This window comes from Oncorhynchus masou, chromosome 31 (genome assembly GCF_036934945.1).
Source record: "Oncorhynchus masou masou isolate Uvic2021 chromosome 31, UVic_Omas_1.1, whole genome shotgun sequence".
NCBI lineage: Eukaryota > Metazoa > Chordata > Actinopteri > Salmoniformes > Salmonidae > Oncorhynchus > Oncorhynchus masou.
Window position 1 is genome coordinate 62,838,885 of NC_088242.1, and position 20,885 is coordinate 62,859,769.

At 43.6% G+C, this 20,885-nt stretch overlaps 1 protein-coding gene and 2 non-coding genes across 4 annotated transcripts; 1 reads left to right on the plus strand and 2 right to left on the minus strand.

The window, feature by feature from the left end:
• Positions 1 to 4,418: 4,418 nt before the first annotated feature.
• trnar-acg (transfer RNA arginine (anticodon ACG)) lies at positions 4,419 to 4,491 on the minus strand. The gene has a single exon. It is a non-coding gene; the product is annotated as a tRNA-Arg (tRNA).
• Positions 4,492 to 4,939: 448 nt separating this feature from the next.
• LOC135524251 (DNA polymerase subunit gamma-1-like) lies at positions 4,940 to 16,663 on the minus strand. Of its 2 annotated transcripts, none has more exons than XM_064951626.1 (22): positions 16,588 to 16,663; positions 15,707 to 16,334; positions 15,201 to 15,396; positions 14,719 to 14,892; positions 14,360 to 14,506; positions 13,172 to 13,251; positions 12,735 to 12,917; positions 12,316 to 12,389; positions 11,769 to 11,892; positions 11,219 to 11,458; positions 10,914 to 11,031; positions 10,051 to 10,125; positions 9,757 to 9,873; positions 9,378 to 9,538; positions 8,996 to 9,167; positions 8,753 to 8,888; positions 8,224 to 8,470; positions 7,704 to 7,826; positions 7,283 to 7,451; positions 6,965 to 7,173; positions 6,602 to 6,762; positions 4,940 to 6,255 (listed from the first exon to the last, which is right to left on the minus strand). In XM_064951626.1, exons 2-22 carry the CDS (start codon positions 16,267 to 16,269, stop codon positions 6,191 to 6,193), a joined length of 3,534 nt encoding a protein of 1,177 aa, XP_064807698.1. In that variant the 5' UTR covers positions 16,270 to 16,334; positions 16,588 to 16,663; the 3' UTR covers positions 4,940 to 6,190. The 2 variants fall into 2 exon arrangements, with proteins under 2 accessions (XP_064807698.1, XP_064807697.1); XM_064951625.1 differs by having other exon boundaries at positions 12,247 to 12,389.
• A 423-nt stretch (positions 16,664 to 17,086) lies between these two features.
• trnar-ucg (transfer RNA arginine (anticodon UCG)) lies at positions 17,087 to 17,159 on the plus strand. The gene has a single exon. It is a non-coding gene; the product is annotated as a tRNA-Arg (tRNA).
• The last annotated feature ends 3,726 nt before the right edge of the window (positions 17,160 to 20,885 follow it).

The following is a 20,885-nucleotide window of genomic DNA, read 5'->3' on the forward strand; positions in this document are numbered from 1 at the left end:
AGAATGCTAATTTCTCTGTCCATTCTTCCCTGAAACTTCTATTTTCATTATCCATCTGTCTTTTGAGACTGTTTCAGCCTGACATTTTCATTTGATTGCAAGCTATTTTTCCCCAATCAACACACACAGAAATATAAAAAAGAATTTAATAGAAACATTGGTGATTTTATCAATATAATCAGATTGAAAATATTAGGCTATGTTATTGATATTGAACTGATTACATAGCTTACTAACCAGATGTGTTGAAAATTGTCCCAAGGCCAAAACTATTGCCAACCCCTGCTGTACATAGTTTAGCATTAGCAGGGATAGGAAGGGGCAGCAGTTTTTTGTCTTGCGTAGGGCGGAAGAACTTCCAGGACCAGGCCTAACTAGTGGGAAAGGTGTTTACCATTCTTGAGCTCCGACGTCTCCTACATGGTGACCTCTGACTTAATCTACTAATGAAATTACCTTGATAACAGCATTTTCGGCAATTAAATGCAATTACAAATCTTAATTTAAAAAATGTAGTCTATTCATATGGTTTTTGAACACTATAATTGGTGTACAGGCCTGATAGCTGCACTTTTAGTTGATGGTTTACACAGTTTGTTGTCCATTAGTCGATTAGGCGTTTCTCAACAAGTTCATATCACGTGAATGCATCCAACTGGTATTTATGACTGGTAAATTCCCACCTCCCACTTGGAGCTCAGGGATGAAAGACAAGTTTCCCACTAGTAATTACCAGTTGGAGGGCCGTTCAAATAGATATTTCCCAGTCATGTGGTAAACATAGAGAATGAGATATATATATTATTTATACATGTCCCTTTATAGCATCTGTGAGTGCACAGGCAGCGCCATTAAGGCATCTCCATTTTGAAGTAGTACATTTTTTGCCCTTCCACTACTTCTATGAGTTGGCAAACAACCTGAATGGGAGCATACTGCCATCTAGAGTGTGTTGTTTGAACAGGTATAAAGCCAAGGATGGCAAATGACAGCCATCTACAGTTATGGAATATTTGCTCGCGAGTATAATTCATTGGCTGATCCCTTCTGATTACCCGGCTGGAATCATGTGATCCTGCCTTCACCCATAGGAAGTCCCACCCAGTTGATTACTTTAAAATGGTGAAGCCCTCAATGGCAATGCCCATGGACATTAAAGAAGAAGAAAGGTGATGTCCATGTCAAAACAGGTTTTATCCATCTAGAACAGAGTTTCACAACTGGCAGCCCATGGGTGATTTTATTCCCCCCATAAAGAATTCCCACGCACAATAAGAAAGATAACCAGTGCTTTCAGAAAGTATTCAGACCTCTTGACTTTTCCACATTTTGTTATGTGACAGCCTTATTCTAAAATGTATTCTTCAAGGAATACCTAGGATAGGATAAAGTAATCCTTCTCACCCCCCCCCCTTAAATGATTTAGATGCACTATTGTAAAGTGGCTGTTCCACTGATGTCATAAGGTGAATTCACCAATTTGTAAGTCGCTCTGGATAAGAGCGTCTGCTAAATGACTTAAATGTAAATGTATTTCAAAAAATGATAATCCTCATCAATCTACACACAATACCCCATCTCTGTACTTTGCTCCGTTCACCTATCCCTCGATCCTGTCTAGTCACCCAGTCCTTGTTGCTGAAGAAAATGCTGCCATCACCATGCTTCACCGTAGGGATGGTGCCAGGATTCCTCCAAACATGACGCTTGGCATTCAGGCCAAAGAGTTCAATCTTGGTGTTATCAGACCAGAGAATCTTGTTTGTCATGGTCTGAGAGTGCTTTAGGTGCCTTTTGGTGAGGAGTGGCTTGCGTCTGGCCATTCTACCATAAAGGCATGATTGGTGGAGTGCTGCAGAGCTGGTTGTCCTCCTGGAAGGTTCTCCCATCTCCACAGACAAACTGTGGAGCTTTGTCAAAGTGGCCATAGGGTTCTTGCTCACCTCCCTGACGAAGGCCCTTCTCCCCCGATTGCACAGTTTTGCAAGTTGGCCAGCTCTGGAAAGAGCCTTGGTGGTTCCAAACTTCTTCCATTTAAGAATGATGGCGCCATTAACTCGCCGATTTATGGATACGTTTTATGTATTTATTTAAAAATATAAAGCAAACAATAGATATCCTTTTTGCCTTTTTCTTTAACAAAGGGTATGTTGTACCCTCACTCAATTCAAGCCCTGGTTTTAGTCAAACACACCAAGCCCTTCCCAAACACGGAGGTATTTAATCAGTGCATGTGACCGTACTGGAGTATTTGGCTATACCGAAATCTATGGATAAGATAATTGTGTCTGTCAAACAGGTAGGCTTACCACTTACCAAGATGAAGAAATATGCTCCAATTATATGTTTATGCCCATAAAAAATGTTGGTGCACACGTGCACATATAGGAGGTCCCTTACCAGGCAGAAAGGAATTTTACTTTAATTAACCCCTGCATGGGAGAGTTCCACTGTTGCTATCACTATGCAACCTACTACCTATAGTAGGAAAACGAGTTTCTTATTAATAATATCACACCTGTTATCACACATGGCACGACCACATAATTGTTACAATTATAATAAAAATAACACTTTTATATAACATATTTAACATATATTTTAAAATTAATGTACACTGTAAAACAGAGTAAGATCATTTGAGCTTCGTAAACAAGTGCTCTCATAAATGCATGGTGGGCCTCGTTTTGCTGGAGCAGTGTAAATTAAGCTTTATGCTAATTACCCTACCTTCACGAATTTCGTTAATGTACATATCGAATTTATTTATTTCGTCAACACCTAGAGTGGCATCTTTTCCTTGATGTGGTGCTGCATTGCAGTCAGAGATGTTTTCTCTCGGGTAGCTGTCCATGGTCCTGAAATCAAATAATTTGAGTTTGCTTGGACACCAGACCGATCTCCAGGTCATTCAATCTCTGGAAACGATTTAGGGGGTCATGCGACTTCTCATGCGAGCTGAAGAGGTGGCACAGATTCTTCCAGTCCCTTATTCCAACCCTGTCCTCGTATGCTTGTAATTCCCCACACCGGCTGATGGAAATTGCTGCACGCTGAGAAATTTCACCAGCGAATGTCTTTGGTTTAGAGATTGTGCCTCTTTTGTCGTAGTTAAAAAAATATATATATTCGCTTTCTGATAGTTTTTTTTCTCTTAGACATGGTAGCAAATTGTTTCAAATCTCTAAAGATTACTTATAGCTAAAATGATATTCACTAGTAGTAGCTAGCTAACGTTAACAGGCTAGGTTAGGCTACTGCCTTAATCATTAATCATCTTCCTCACACACAAACATAAAAGAAAAACACAATAATTTAACTGGCAGATTCACTTTTATGAATGTTTCACAAATTGGATAATCCCATATAAACACACCCATCACCATCGCTACCAAGGATAGTGGGAGTGAATTTCGAGAGAAGCGGAAATGGGGTGGGGGTGGGGGCGGGAAATGCCACAACGTTATGAGCTGGTGGCTGGAATGCCGCGGGCGGTGTAGTAGTCGATCAGGGGCGCCGGAGGGCGGCAGTCAATTGTCAAAATGCCGCCCCAAATTCTAGTGTCGTCACTAATCTTGCCTCATGGGAGGGCGGGGTTTGCAGGATGCACCTGAGCTCAATTTCGAGTCTCATAGCAAAGGGTCTGAATACTTCTGTAAATAAGGTATTTCTGTTTGTTTTTTAATACATTTGCAAACATTTCTAAAAACATGTTTTCGCTTTGTCTTTATGGGGTATTGTGTGTAGATTGATGAGAAATAAAAACATATTTGAATACATTTTAGAATAAGGCTGTAACCTAACAAAATGTGGACAAAGGGAAGAGGTATGAATACTTTCCGAATGGTCTGTATGTGATCGTATACAAACGTCAGCAAGGTTTAAATTATTATGTTTTTAGTCTAATGTTATATCTGTTTGAGCTACTTGAGCTACTTGTTGTCAATTTTCAGTCTACAAATTATTTGTAATTATGTTCCGGGCCCTGACCATCCGCTCAAGAAAAAAACCGTCCCAAGGCTGAATCTAGTTGATGATCCCTGATCTAGAGTCCTCTGAAGCAATGGTCGTAAATGTCCACTTAATTACGAATGCCGCATTACATACGGGACTTCTCAATGTATATATATATATATATATATATATGTATGTATATATATGTATGTATGTATGTATGTATGTATGTATGTATGTATGTATGTATGTATGTATGTATGTATATATATATATGTATATGTATATGTGTGTGTGTGTGTGTTTTATCATGCAACACGTGCGATATAACTTATGTCTAAATTAAATTAACCAACATGGATGGAAAAATTCTCTCTCTATATATATATATATATATATATATATATACGCACGTGTTGCATGATAAAAGTTGTGGATGGAAAAATTGGATGGATGGAAAAATTCGAGCCAGCCAGGAGTCGAACCTAGAATCTTCTGATCCGTAGTCAGACGCGTTATCCATTGCGCCACTGGCCCACAGCCATCCGTTATAACCTACGCCTATTTAAAGGTCCTACTCAGTGGGGAGTCAGGCAATCAGAATGAGTTTCCCCCCACAAAGGCTCTCAACAGCCTCTACAGTGCTACTCTGACATCACCTATGTGTAGGTACAGCCTCATGTTGACGTAATCTATGCAGCCATTGTCTGCCAACAGGTGGCATTGTTTGTTCCTAAACCCTCGACCTATGACACTATGGGCAGATTAACTAAGTGTTTGCACTGTTTTTCAGCAAATGCTTAGTAGATCTGGCCATAGGGCCTCTAGCGAATACAACTTTTCTTGTTGACACTGTCCTCTCGTTAAGAGACCCTTTCATGTTGTTGTGTCCTTTGACATGTGTTTTCCTGCAGTGTTGAGTTGGCTGGAGGAGGTGCAGATGACAAGAAGAAGATAAAGGAGGGGGGAGGCCACCACTACAGCGTCTGTACGGAGTTTCTGTTACACACATTTTATTTACAGTTACAAAGTAATGCCCACCCACTTCAACTGATATGTTGAGCCTTGGTCTAACTAAAACCACGTGTACTGTTCTCCCATTCTCAAGGTCAAAACTCCTGTGTGAGACCAAGGCCATTCCCAACCTGATCTACAGTATAGAGCAGTATGAGAAATACCTCATCAACCTCTCCAAGAAATCAAAGTTATGTATGGGAGTGCTTTGGGATGGGAGATTGTCTCAAATTTAATGTAAGTGTCTACTTGTAACCAAACATAAAGCAAGATAAGGACACACAATAGAAGATAGAGCCTTGTGGGACATTTCAGTAAAAGAACATCTCCCAAACTAAACATACACTGCATCATTGTAACTACAAGATAAAACGGGTGTCTGTGTGTTGCGTAGGTGAATCTTATTCAGTACATGAAGCTGAGAGATTTCCTCATCAACTGGAGGCAGCGCTGCAGGAGCAGGACAAGTCAGCAGGTGAGCATCAACCATAACACTGACACACATATGACAGCTATCCAAAACATTGGTTTAGTCTCCTATTCACTCAGCTCCATCATGACCTGTCACAGCAAATTTACTTATGCTTTATTAGACCTGCCCATACGCCCGCATTCCTCACATCGTCCTGTTCAATAGCACACATCACATTTCTAAGTTATAACTCCATGGATACATTTTTCTTTTGGTTCTCCTATTTCTCCCCAGACCCAATGGTCTGAGCTAAAGTATCAGTGTCTGACACCACATATCCAATTGCGTGTTGAAGAGGATAAGTGCTGCTTTGGATCTTTTCCTTCTTTAGACCACAGCCTCTCAGGAGCCAGAGCAGAGCCAGGAGCCCAAGAGGAAGCAGTGATGGAAAACAATCATATTTTCCCCTCTAAACCGCTCAATAGACTCCTCTCTCAACCAGTCTGGAGCTGCCCCCATTAATTCAGATGATCCACTGAAATGGGTTGTGTTCATTTGGGCTAACTGTAGCAAAATAATAGCAGCCAAAAACAAATGAGCCCTTAAAAAAAAAAAATGGGACAACTCTAGATAGTACAACTCCGCTGCTGACTGTTTTCTTCTGTTTGGTGCCTTATGAACGTGACCCTGCAGTTCCCATTGACGTCATTGGTTTGACTCAGTGCCTGGGTTGGGGCAGCCCTGGAGGACCTTTATCCCATGATGCCCATGTCTGCACGAGCTACACAGAGGACTGGTCTATTCACCCTGTTATCTCCCTTTCCCCAGAGAGCCTTTGGTGATGTCTATGATTTGGTATATGTCCAGAGCCTCACCTGTGGAGATTCAATGTGTGGTTATTCTAGGTACATGCTGTACAGAGAAAGATACAAGAGGTTGAAGATGTTTTGTATTATCTGATCATTTGTTTAAAACTTTCACTTAGCATACTGAGAGCATGCAAACATTTCTGCTTATTAATTTACTGTGAACATGTAACTATTTAAAACATGTTTCTAAATGATATAATGTTTCTAAAATTATTTTTTATAAAAAAAGGTCTAGAAATAAGGTTGCAACACATGCACACTACAATCTGAAGACATTCTGGGGCTCTATGTATGAAGCACAGGTTTTAAGAGCAGCAGTTTAAAGAATGATGTACAGTGATGATATATTCACCCTGTGGGAGGCCGTATTTGCGCTCCAGCCCTGTGGGGTTGGAGGGAGTCACACAGTCCATGGTCACCTCCTTCCTCAGACAGCGGTCAATGTCCACGGCACTGAAAAAGGCCACTGACTGGGGCAGGTCCTGCATACCCAGTGCATGGGTAAACATACACCTGAAAAGTATGAAGGAACACAATGTCTCAAGTCTGTTCAATAAGCTGTTTATGTAAAACAAGTAACTCACAGGCTATGAATAACAATTACATAATACTTTCAATTTTTGTATATTATCCTGAAAGAATCAGAAAGTATTTTGCAAGGGGAGATGTGTCAAGTCATCAGCAGGTGTGTATGAGTCAGGGCAGTACTACTGACCTTGTGAGAAGGTTGGTGATCTGCAGGGCCAGTGCTGCCCGGTAGCGGTCTTCGCTGCGGACCAGGTAGCGTACCTCGTCGTGGATGCTGACGCAGAAGCGTCCGTCGATGTCGTGCTCCTCCATCAGCCAGCGCATGGCCACCAGCATCAGGTGGAGGTAGTCCACCGCCGAGCTCTGCACCACCCAGTTCACCCTGCTGGTGATGAACTGACACACACATTAAATCTCTTAATTTAAAATGTGTGTTTGATTCTGTTCTTATGATTGTGAGTGAGTGTGTTCTTATGATTGTGTGTTTCTCCTGGTATCTCCTGACCTCGTCCTTGACAGCCTGAGGCTCCAGGGCTCTGCTAATCCTGCAGCCCAGGACAGGGGTGGCTGGTTGGGCTGAGAGGGCGATGCTCTCCAGCTTGTTGAACATCTCTGACTCCGTACCACCAGCCCACAGACGCTGGCCTGCCACCTCCCACTTCCTCCTCCGAGAACTGCACGGCCAATCAGGAGAGAATGAGATAGAAAGTAAGTGTGTCCCTAGCCAGATCTACAGCAGCATCTGGAGGTCGGGGGGTCAGATGTAGTGAAGAACTTCAGTTCATACAATGCTGACATTAGTGCTAGGTTCAAAAAAATCCCGAGCCACTATTTGCAGAACTGAAGGAACCTGATAGGTGTAAACAATGGCTCCACATGGCCTTCCAATGGGCTTAGGAGCACACGCACCCACACTGCTGCCTCACCTTTGGGAGGCCAGTCTTGTGATCCGGCGGAGATCCTGCAGGGAGACGCTCCCATCTTCGTCCCTCTCCACCTCCACATCCAGCTCCTTCAGCAGCCACTCACCCTCCTCAGACAGATGGTACCTAGCATCACAAACACAGCTCAGTGTGGCTCATCCTTTCTGTAATTTAATCCTCCAAACATCCAAGGAGTCCCTTGTTGTGCTTATAATTACTATCTACTGCTCTGTGCACATATAGATACATTTAAAGGGCTTAGATCCAAGCTTAAACCTCCAAAAGAGCAAGGATAGGCGATTTTGATTTTCACAGTACAGCTCCAAACTCCCATCATGTTAGCCATACTGTACCCCTCAGCGAGGTGCTACACATTGGTAGTAGATGAGGGGAGTCCTCCCTCTTCACAATCTGAAGCGCTTTGATCACTAGATCTACATCTGAAATGGCATATTCTGTTGTCTATACAGCGAATAGGGTGTCATCACTACTTAAATCCAATCCATCACTATCCTTCCTGTACCTGCGTAGGCCCTTGGTGAGGGCATACATCTGCCGGGCCTTGCTGGCGGCCTCTGGCTGGCTGAGGCGGTGGTTGAACTGCATGAGCAGACGCTCGGCGAAAGGCTGCCCAGCGCCGTAGATGCGTCCGTAGTTGAAGACCTTGGCATGTTCGCGGCTGATGCCCACCGTGTCAGCCGTGCGGCTGTGCAAGTCAGTGCCCTGGCTCTTCTTGCCCTGCAGGGTCATCCAGCCGAACGCTGTGCAGCCTGGACACAGTAACATATACCTGATTAACAGGCCACGTTAATGACTGAATGGATTCCTCAAGTCCATAGATATGGGGCCCTGTTTAAAAACATGCTATATGTTGTAAAAAATATGAATTCCGTGACAAAATACAAACAGACACTGAAATATTCTGACTGGGAATGAGTTCATTAGATTTCCATCTTTAATGGACATTGTCAGAAACTCACATTTCTGACCATTCACATAGCAAAATGAATACAGCATCAATCAGAGTATCAGCGCTAGGGGTGAAGCCTCACCATGCATGCCACCGAAGTGGGCCTCTCCCAGAACGGCAGCGATCCAGAGCTCCTGGGAGTCCACGTCCGCCCCCACCAGGTGGTACCCAGGGGGCACCTGTACCATGGCCTTCAGCTCACTGCCCACTCGATCCCGCTGCACACACCACATACAACCTCTATATCAGTGGCTCCCTTAAAAAAGCTGTGTTGCCCAATACACTCCCGCCATAGTTCTTTTTCTCTCGCTTTCTATTCTCTTACCCGAGCGTTGCTGGCAGTCAGCCACGTTGGCTCCACAGCCCTGCGGGTGACAGTTCCCGCGGTGATGACCTGGGGCAAGATGGCGCCGTACTGCCCCTCCTCATCATACTCTTCATGCCTGCTGACACTGCGAGGGAGCTCCCCTTTCCTCAGCCACACCACCTTCTGAGAGCTGCCAGGACACATCAGACATGATAACACAACTGTAATTTAACCCTCTAAGAATTGTCATTTCTTATTTCTCATTGTGTCTGGCCATGATGAATAGCAATGTAACTGCAGTACGTCTTCAACTATTCTTTTCCAGAAATTCATTTAATTCCTTTTTATTAAGTCATTCTTACATGTAACTGTCCACATGAAGTGGAGCCTGGGTGCCTACCTGATGCGTTTCTGGGCATTCCTCCAGAAAGAGATCATCTTGTTTATCTCCAGAGCCCGGGTGGCGTTGGTGGCCCCCCGCCCCGCTCTCAGGGTGCTGTCTTCCATCTTGGACAGGAAGTCCTTGGAGAAGGGGCTGCCCACGTTGTTGTCATTTCCATCCTGTAGCCAAAACAGTCTCTTAAGCATTTATGGGTGTGTTCAGGTGCACAGATACTGCACAGATTCTAGGATCATTCTATTAAATACTTGATACAGACAATATACCCATGCAAGACTAAGTGAACCATTTGAGTAAGGATTCGCCCCTATGAGAGGATTAGCATTTTGTTTCGGCACAACACAAATTAGGTCAGCATCGCATAGATCAGTTGATGTACCTTGTGTGGGAGTTTGAAAAACCAGCAGCCCGGAATGTTGACATCGTTGTAAGGTCCGTTTCCATGGTGATAGGGACAGTGACTCTCACCTGGTAGAGAATTAATATCCTGCATTTCCTGGTTACATAACATAGACCATGTCACCCAATGCATTAAAATCCTAAAGATCATTAGGATAATAGGTGAAATGTGTAGGAGGGGAACATAGAGCTGTATAGAGGGCACACTTGCCACAAGAATCAATGTCAAAGAGAGGTGTGCCCTCGTTCCATCTCTATGGAGGGGACAGTTCACCTTATTGCTCTTCCTCGTCACCCTGCCACCGTTCTCCTCCTCTGACACACTTTCCAAGCGACCCAACTCTTCCACCTACAGGTTAACACAGGAAAGACACCCACCTGTTATACTTTGACAGGAGAGGATATTTGCTATTTGCACTGAATTCCTAGTTGATATGAAGATCATTATCTGTGAGTAATTCTTTATTAAACAGTTATCATGTAACTGTAATTTATATATTCCAGTTATTAAAACTATAATCAGCAGTTGAACGAACCCCCCCCCCCACGTTTTGGTAAAAAGCTGAAGGATGGGCCTGAAGAAATGTAACCACTCTCAAATTCATAGACAGAGCTATGGGTTCAAGGACTGAACATCCATGATATCAACTTTACAGTTTTATCATGTTTTGAGGCTTTACAGTGTTTGTTTACATGCAAAACAAGTGTATATTTTGGGTTCTGATGGGGTATGACAGTTGAACTAAGCTCATGGCGCATTTATTTTATTTTATTTAACCTTTATTTAACTAGGCAAGTCAGTTAAGAACAAATTCTTATTTTACAATGACGGTCTACCACGGCCAAACCCTCCCCTAACCCGGACGGCGCTGTGCCAATTGTGCACCGCCCCTATGGTACTCCCGATCACGGCCGGTTGTGATGCAGCCCGGGATCGAACCAGGGTCTGTAGTGATGCCTCTAGCACTGAGATGCAGTGCCTTAGGCCGCTGCGCCACTCGTTATATTATTTATGAATCAATGGGTACATATAATTAAGTGCAAAATAGATGTAGCAACTGAGGATTTTAGCTTTAACGCTAATTCAGGTGTCATGAAGACAGACCCATCTTGTGTGTGTGTGTGTCAAGGTCTTACCGTCTGCCACAGTGTGCTGTCGGTTAGCATGAGGTCATCAGAGAGGCCGTTGTCCAGACACCTAGGCTGCTCTTTACCTTTCTGCTCACAGTACTCTCTGTACACACTTTCTATGGCCCTGTGAGTCACAACACAGAGGTAATTATACATACACTACTTCTGGTGGATGCACTTAGAGTACACCCAGTGATGTGGTAAAAAAATAATTAATTAAATTCACTTGACTCATCCCTGTGCCTCCTTTGTCTTTGGTCTCGGTTTCCTCTGGTGCCGCTGACTGAGCTGTGTGTTGTGCTGTGACCTACCTGTGGGGACACACAGGCCCCATGGTGTCCTCCTCCCCCCCCTGGGGCTCCATCAGGTTGTCCCTGCGGCCAGGCACCAGGTAGCCCCAGCCGTGCTGCTCCGTGTAGTGCAGGGGGAAGCCGTCCCACGTCAGCCCCATCAGCTTGGGAGTCACCCGCATAGCCAGACTGATCAGGCTGGCCCCCGGCGACCAGCTCACCTCCTCCTCCGACATCTTCACACACAACTTACGATACCACCTGGTAAGGTAGGGAGGAATAGACTGGCTGTTTCTCAATGGGATTTCCTCGATTTCTCACCTCCCTTTTCACTGTATAGGAGAAGGTCCTTCCCCTCCTACCTTCTTCTCCAGTGCATTTTCAGGCAAGGAGAGAGGATGCGAGGAATCAAGGAAAGATTGAGAAAGAGCTCAAATGAGAATTGACATTAGTGAGTGTTGCCTGATGTATTTCACAGCCACAGTTATCTGTACCAGGGTGTTAGTGTGTTATATTAGTTAACAGTTAGCTACATGGAGCTCCACAGGGGGCCCAGTACAGCCCAGCTCACCCAGGATGTCCAGGCAGGTGCTGTCTCCTCTTAGGCAGCCTGCTGACCATCTTCTTCAGCCTCTCCAGAGCCTCCCTACTTGGGCATGTTCCTGCTATCTCCTCCTCAGTGGGGGGACCTGGGTCTGACAGCACAACAACACTGCTAAGTCACCTGCTAGTTTTAATCCAAGTCAACACAGCAGCAGAGTCAATCATTTTACAGCTCCACAAGACACCTTTACCCCAATGGGATCCAATATAAGCACACAAAACAACTTAGCAAGACAGAATAGTCCTGCAGTACTGGTATTCAGTCTTAACTAGTTTTATGAAAGGCCCTTGGTCTATCTCTGTTCCAGGCACATATGTACTAAGAGTCAGAGTAGGAGTGCTTATATTGTGTCAGTTATATCATAAGATTGTATGGACAGGGGATCTGATCCTAGATCAGCACTCCTTTTTAAATATGGGCCCTGGTATATAGTGTGAGCTCCTACCCTGATCCCAGTCTCTCAATGGTGTGCTGGGTGCAGGCTCAGCCTCAGCCTTTGAGCGTTTTCTCTTACTGACGGTCACCTTCTTCTGCTTGAACTCCTGGACGTCCCATTCCACATCCCAAAGCCAGGCGTCCTCCTTATACCTTACAAAGAAACAGTCCGTTATTTTAAGGCCGCAGCCACAATCAGACGGATGAACACATAAAAATCGCATGATGTACATCATTGTTAGCTTTCCTTCATCAAATGTGTTACTCATCTCTTTTTTTTCCCCAAACAAGTTTGGACAAGTTGCATACATAAAAAGACGGATCATTTGAAAAGGCATTAGCTCCATCCGAAATTCTCAGACACAAAATCCCAATATGACCATAGTCTTAAACACACACATATCCAGTACATATGCACACACCATAGAGTATTTACAATGTTATTACGTAAGCCTCATTATTCATAAAACAAGTACTACATGCATTACGGTCCCTCACCTGTCGTCCTGTAGCAGTTGACAAGCGTCATCCGCAAGACTCATCAGACTCTTCTTCATCTCTCTCTGCAGCTCCTCAAACGTGTCTTGAGAGTCTTCCAGGTACCTCCCCCAGTTCTGATTGACAGGTAGGTAGCACCCGCCCATTTCCAGCATCCCTGCAAATGTTACGGGATGAGGGCACCTGTGTACAGACAAAGGAGGGACAGTGATTGGTTGAGAGACTACTGTCCAATGATTGGCAGGTGGCGAGGGAGATGGGTTTGCTTGGTCCTAGATCTGTTTGTGTTATCTTGCCAACTCCAATAAACAGATCTGGGATCAAGCTAGAGATGCCCCTAAAAGTAAAACATATTGTGGCTTTGCATCTTGGGCATTATTATATTATTATTATTAAATTAAGTTTTTAAATTAATTAAGCAAATGTGGTTGCCTGACCTCTCCATGAAGAGGGGCAGCTGCTCACAGAACACCTGGTGAGTGGCCTGGACGTCCAGAGCGCAGTACTGCATCAGCTCCTGCAGGGGGCAGCAAAGAAATGACTCCGTTATGACTCAAGTACAGTGGGTGAATAATGATTTGGTTTGGGCATATACAGTACCAGTCAAAGGTTTGGACACATACTCGTTTAAAGATATATATTATCTACATTGTAGAATAATATTGAAGACATCAAAACTATGACATAACACATGGAATCATGTAGTAACCAAAAAAAGTGTGAAATCAAAATATATTTTAGATTCTTCATAGCAGCCACCCTTTGCCTTGACAGCTTTGCACACTCTTGGCATTCACTCAAACAGCTTCATGATGTAGTCACCTGGAATACATTTCAATTAACAGGTGTGACTTGGTAAAAGTTAATTTGTGGAATTCCTTTCCTTCTTAAATGCGTTTGAGCCAATCAGTTGTGTTGTGACAAGTGTGGGTGGTATACAGAAGATAGCCCTATTTGGTAAAAAAACAAAGTCCATATTATGGCAAGAACAGCTCAAATAAGCAAAGAGAAATGACAGTCCATCATATAAAATATATTTAGATTTGTTTAACACTTTTTTGGTTACAGCATGATTCCATGTGTTCCATGTCTTCACTATTACTCTACAATGTATACAATAGTAAAAATAAAGAAAAACCCTTGAATGAGTAGGTATGTCCAAACTTTTGACTGATACTGTATGTTCATTGAAAGCCTCTTATTTCCATCCTGACAACTACTTTGAGAGGAAGGGCAATCTAATCTATGATTGATATATAAATTATTTTACTTTTAAATGAATGAGCCATTTATTCTTGAAGAATATAACTCATGAATGCCTCGTGAGGTTAGTTCAACTGTCCAACCCAAAATCGAATCTTGTTTTACTCTGTTTGTAAACAATGTAATTGTAAACAAACACTGTATAGCTTCACAAAATAGTTTAAACTATAATTTTGATCTCATGGATGGTCAGTCCTTGCATCCATAGCGGCATCTAGCTGTTTTCCTAAAAAGGTGGCGGGGAGGCTGCATGTTGTTGTTTAAACTGCAGACTTCCCCTTTTAAGAAAAGCAAATCAAGGAGGTTTGTAAACAACCAATCATTATTGTACACGAGAGGTTGGACCTCCATTGACCTCTGACCTGGAAGTTGTTCCTGACATCAGCCATGCTGCCCTTCACAAAGATCTCTCTGGCCTCCTTCTGCAGTGGCTCCCCTCCCACATACAGAGCATGCACATCAGCCAGGTTGTTGATGCTGCTGATATTCACCCAGTCCCATGAGCCGATCTATACACACAACAACAAAACCAATTTATTAACTAATTAACTCCTTTTAAAACTTTGGATACTTGAAGGAAAGAGCCAATCCAGGAAAGGAAGGGCTGAGGAACGAGATTGTTGACCTGCGGATAGGCAACAACAACATTTCTACAGAACAATCGCAAATCAACAGTTTTCTGTGTCCCATAATCATTGACTAGAAGACAGAGAGCACTGACCATGGTCCCTTCCTTCCGCCCAGGTCGGCCCACTTTCTTCATATGCGCTTTGACCTCCAGGAGGCCACGCCTCTTGCCGTGCTTGTTGGCCATCCACAGCGTGCGCTGGAACCCAGTCAGACCAGAGATGGCCATGTGGAGACTCATGGTGTCCAGGAAACGAGCCTTGGACCCCTGTGGGAAAAGAACACACATAGGTTGCTGCCTACCTGCTTCCAATGCAAGCATCCATGTGAATTGGGAAACAGCCATAATAATAACAGAAAGCATGAGCCACTCCAAAGACCCTAATGCCTGAGTCACACTGTTGGGACAACCCCGAGCTGTTCTGAGCTAGCCTGAGGATAATAAAATATCATAGCCAGCACAGCACGGTGCCATTCGGTCCTATAGTGTGAATCCGGCATAAATTACTGTCAATCACACTAAATAGGGATGAATTATGCCTCAAAACGTGTCCCCGTAACCCTGTGAACTCTAACCTTCAGCAGGTACTGCTCCTTGATGTAAGACCGGTCAAAGCTGACGTTGTGACCCACAATCAGTCTCTCCCTCCACTGGCCCCCCGGAGGGCGGCTGGAGTTGGTCGGGGTCTCCATGGGAATGAGGTCAGCAGGGGTCAGCTGGCTGGACCAGGAGTATCTCTCCTCTATCAGACGCTTGCTACACCACGAGTACCTGGCAGGAAACAGAAAGACAGAATATTTAATGAAACTGCAATACTGACCTGGCCTAAAATAAATAGTCCTTGATAAATAACTGTAATCATTCCTGACCAGTTCCAACACATTATACACCATCAACCTGTCACTAGAAAAGCCTTTCAATATTTGTATATTTACAGATAATTTTACATGAAAAATAAATAGGTACAAATACTAAGAAGAGAAACTGTCTGGTACTGAAATAAAGTTGTCAGTTCCTCCAGCTAATTATAAACAACTCCTCTCTCCCACAGTAGGGTCTTGGTCCTCTCTATTAGTCTCACCAGGCAGTAGGGGATACAGCCACAGCCAGCGTGGGACAGTGTCCCTCTGCCATGCACACCTCTACGTCAAACACCAGGCCTGCCTCGTCTGGGAAGTCAACCCGTCTGGCCTCCTCACCCGGCCCGTAGCGCATCCAGCCCACCTCCCACACCCAGTCCTGGGGCATGGGTGGCAGCGGGGCCTGCTGGAGCTTACTGGCAGCCTCCAGGTAGGGAAGGCTCTGCTTTTGGGCCAGCAGGCGGAAGTGGTCATTTATGTTCTCCCCGTACATGTGGGGCAGCTGGAGCTCCACACCAGGCAGCAGGGAGGCTTCTTTTCCCCACAGCTGGTGCCTCTGTAGGTGCCTGATGCTCCGCTCCACCTTCTCATCCTCGTACTCCTGCTCTGCGCCGCGGAAGATCTGCTCATGCAGGTTTTGGGACAGCATCTGGATATTGAGGGGATTCAGGCGGGTCTCTGAGGGGAGGGAGCCCTGGAGGGAGTAGGAGGTACAACATAGTCTCCTCCGTAGGACAGAGGAGAGAGGCCCCCAGAAGGGAGGAAGATGCAGAAGATGTTGCATTTTCTAACAAGTCCTTACAGTCACTTGTTCATCCCCTTGGACTTGGTCAGGAACACGATGACAAACTGAATGGAGAGAGAGCCAGGATGCAACTTTGTGACCATGCAACCATCCCATCAAAGCCATAAAATAATTAATATAAATAAAATGTAATAGCTATTTAGATAATCAACACGATCCCCTGGCAATCAATTCCTCACACCGAAACCATGATTGCTTCGTGGGCCTACTTGAGAAACCTGCTGATATCTTCAAGCGACAATGCAGAGAATGGTCAGAATGCTGTGTTGACAACAGAATAAAATAGTGATTATTTACCAATCTCGCTGTGAGTCCTACCGCTTTGCAATTCACCCGCTGGCCAATGTGACATAAACAATGTGTTTCCCGGTCGCCACTAGTTACCACAGTCACAAAGTAATTCTGAAGGTTAAACCCCGCCCATTTCTACAATGTATGTTATTAAAATCTGATGTTAAACCTAACCTTAATCCAAACTACGTTGTTAACCTTATGCCTGACCTTAACCTTAAATCAAGACAAAAAATAATGTTTGCGATACAGACAACTTTGACTTTGTGGCTGTGGTAACTAGTGACAACCGGATTTCCCCGGCATGGAGGTTGAAACATTGTAGCAGACCAGCTATCTAGTGACATCCAGTGGTAGGGATGACCTCCCGTACAGAAGTGTAAGATAAGGTGAACCTTTTACAAAGTATCTGGCCAGTGTTTGATAAAAATATGTTTTCCGTCAAAACAGTCACTGGTTAAAATGTTCATTTAGTATAATATAATATTTTTACCTGTTTGTTGTAGGCCTCGTGGCCTAATGGATAAGGCGTCTGACTTCGAATCAGAAGATTGCAGGTTCGAGTCCTGCCGGGGTCAAACTTTTTATACATGAACAATAACCACCCGTCCTTTCTTGGTCAATCAGTGACCACGTTTATATGCACACCAATATCCCGTTTTTATTCGGGATACTCAACTATTCTGTTTTTAAATTGTCGCATATGAACATCATATCACGTACACAATAACCCGAAAAAAACTCCCGATTATAAGCAGTGGTGTAAAGTACTTAGGTAAAAATACTTTGAAGTACTACTTAAGACCTTAAACGGGATATGAGCCCCTATCCGGAATACTGTGCACATGAAAACGTGGTCAATGTGATTATCACCGAGACAATCATACATCAGATATCTGGTATTTTATGTGAATTAAGGATATGGTCCTCTCTTACTTTTTCCTGAATAGAAAAATTAATCTCAAACTCTGTGCAGTGTGTCTTTTGGGTGTTTGGACTGCTCACCGAATTTTTAAACCCAGAGGCGCAACATCGCGAGACTTCAGGGAACGCTTGCGAAACAGACCAAAGGCCGGGGTTTGGGGTTTGAGAAGTCAGTGAGAGAGGGTAAATGGACTAGGGTGTGTCTTTTATGAGTTTGAACCGTAGCCCAAAATCTCAGAACTAATTAACCAACAATGTATATAAACCCTGGATTGCTGATTCAGTGTATTGTCCCGTGAGATGCTTTAAAGCCACCGGTCGGTCTTATTGGCATTCTCCAGAAGAAGCAATCCTCCATAGGAATGAAGGGAATTCTACAGTATTCCAATTAAATGTTTAAAGGACAAAATTACATGTATTAAACAAAAATGTATGTTTAGCACACATAATATAATGTACACGTATGCATTAAGGTGTATGTAATAGAATAAACGTGGCAAAAACAAATGTTGACTATAATACATTTCTATAGCGTCCAACATTTTTATACAATGGTGGGGGAGTGCCTAGATTTAGGTTGGGCTGCTTCAAAACAGCACCCCTGTCAGCCATCTAGTATATATACAAATCATTGTAATTAACACAACTGAGCTTTCTTTGCCCAAATTAGATAGGGCTACATTTACTTTCTTTAGATAGGCCTACATCATAATTGGCTCATAATCTTTGTGAAATGTCCAATAAAAAACAATGCGTAAAAATCTTGCCACTGTGGTGCAGAGGGAGTGGGATGGAAGGTATGGTCACCAGCAAGAACTTGACCATTGCCCTATGTGCTTTGTTACAGGTTATATTAAGTGCTTGTTTTCAGTGAGTCTTTCAATTTAGGTCAGGTTTATTCTGTTCAAACCTGTTAAAAACTTGTCAACTGGTAGCTTATTCTGGAATAATAAATGAGAACAATTATTTATTGTATTCTGTATTCCTGTGACAATACAGTATTAGATAGATTGTTCTTATTTCAGTTTAAGCATACGTTTGGGGTTTGTGTAGGTCTAGTGTCATGTGTGTAATAGATTATGTGAAGAACAGGAGTTTGCTGTGTGTATGTTGATATAGTAGCATTGAAATGAATGTCATTATCATATGGAGATTTAAACTGTTTTGTAGGCTCATTGATGCTGTATCTTTTCAATTATATGTATGTGTTATTCATGGGAGGTTATCGTCTCATAGAGGAGAACAATGTAAAACAATATTTCACATCAAGCATAGCCTAAATAGTGAGATTATATTTTTGAAGGAGTCTATTTTGAAGGACGTTTCTGAGCCTTTATCGCCTAGAAACTTGTCCTGAAATAATTGTTGAACTCCATGTGAGCACACGTTCCTGGCACCCACACACACACACACACACACACACACACACACACACACACACACACACACACACACACACACACACACACACACACACACACACACACACACACACACACACACACACACACACACACACACACACACACACACACACAATGTTGAACTGTACAGATCGAGTTTCTGTTGACTTTATTTTGTTATATTGACAACTTTTGAACTCGGACCTGAAAATGAATATTACCTTAATTAAGAACAAAATGGGTACTACACATTTAAAATTCTGTAAAAACCTATAACTATTCCATGGAGTCCCAGGTGTACATCAGTTGGCTATAAAGTTAACCATGAAAGATAGCTTCCAGCTTTATTGTGAGATAGACCGTCATCTCCCATTTGCAAGGAAATGCATATCCAATCTCAAATGGGAAAATAAAGTCTGAGTTAAATTTCCATCAATTCAAGTAGCCTTATGCCTTAAAATATCAGGGAATCGTGGCTGAATGAGGACATGGATAACATTCAGCGGGATATATGCTGCACCGGCTAGATAGAACAGCACAGTCCGGTAAAACGAGGGGGAAGGTCTGTGTATATTTGTTAAAAACAGCTGATGCACGCAATCTAAGGAAGTCTCTAGATTTTGTTCGCCTAAAGTAGAGTATCTCATGATAAGCTGTAGACCACACTGTTTGCCAAGAGAGTTTTCATCTATATTTTTTGTGGATGTTTATTTACCATGACAGACGGATGCTGGCACTAAGGCCGCACTCAGTCAGCTGTATAAGGAAATAAGCAAACAGGAAAACGTTTCTATCAGCATGTTATGTGCAGCCAGAGGGGAAAAAAACTCTAAACCACCTTTACACCACACACAGAGATGCATACAAAACTCTCCCTCTACCTCCATTTGGTAAAACTGACCACAATTCCATCCTCCTGATTCCTGCTTACGAGCAGAAACTAAAGCAAGAAGCACAAGTGACTCTGGTCAGATGACGCAGATGCTAAGCTACAGGACTGTTTTGCTAGCACAGACAGGAATATGTTCCTCCAATGGCATTGAGGAGTACACCACATCAGTCACTGGCTTCATCAATAAGTGTATCGATGACATCGTCCCCACAGAGATTGTATGTACATACCCCAACCAGAAACCATGGATTACATGCAACATCCGCACTGAGCTAAAGGGTAGAGCTGCCGCCTTCAAGGAGCAGGACTCTAACCCAGATGCTTATAAGAAGTCCTGCTATGCCCTCAGACGAACCAAACAGGCAAAGCGCCAAAACAGTACTAAGATTGAATCATACTACACTGGCACCGATGCTCGTCAGATGTGGCAGGGCCTGCAAACTATTACAGACTACAAAGGGAAGCAGAGCCGCGAGCTGCCCAGTGACACAAGCCTACCAGAGGAGTTAAATCACTTCTATGCTCGCTTCGAGGCAAGCAACACTGAAGCATGTATGAGAGCATCAGCTGTTCAGGACTACTGTGTGATCACGCTCTCCGTAGCCGACGTGAGTAAGACCTTTAAATAGGCCAACATTCACAAGACTGCTGGGCCAGACGGATTACCAGGACAGGTGCTCCGGGCATGTGCTGACCAACTGGCAGGTGTCTTCGCTGACATTTTCAACATGTCCCTGATTGAGTCTGTAATACCAACATGTTTCAAGCAGACCGCCATAGTCCCAGTGCCCAAGAACACTAAGGTAACCTGCGTAAATGACTACAGACCCGTAGCACTCACATCTGTAGCCACGAAGTGCTTTGAAAGGCCGGTCATGGCTCACACTAATAGCATTATCCCCGAAACCTTAGACCCACTCCAATTTACATACCGCTCAAACAGATCCACAGATGATGCAATCTCTGTTGCACTTTACACTGCACTTTCCCACCTGGACAAAAGGACAAAAGCGTTTCCCACATGGACAAAAACGTTCAACACCATAGTACCCTTAAAGCTAATCACTAAGCTAACTGCAGCTGGA

What these genes read in the sequence shown, in the direction of transcription:
- LOC135524251 (XM_064951625.1), bottom strand. Translation starts at nt 16,269, where the DNA reads ATGCAACATCTTCTGCATCTTCCTCCCTTCTGGGGGCCTCTCTCCTCT. An exon ending in AGGAGCAGTACCTGCTGAAG is followed by an intron (nt 14,893 to 15,200) that starts GTTAGAGTTCAC and finishes CTTTTCCCACAG; the next exon opens with GGGTCCAAGGCTCGTTTCCT. An exon ending in CCACTTCGGTGGCATGCATG is followed by an intron (nt 8,471 to 8,752) that starts GTGAGGCTTCAC and finishes TACTGTGTCCAG; the next exon opens with GCTGCACAGCGTTCGGCTGG.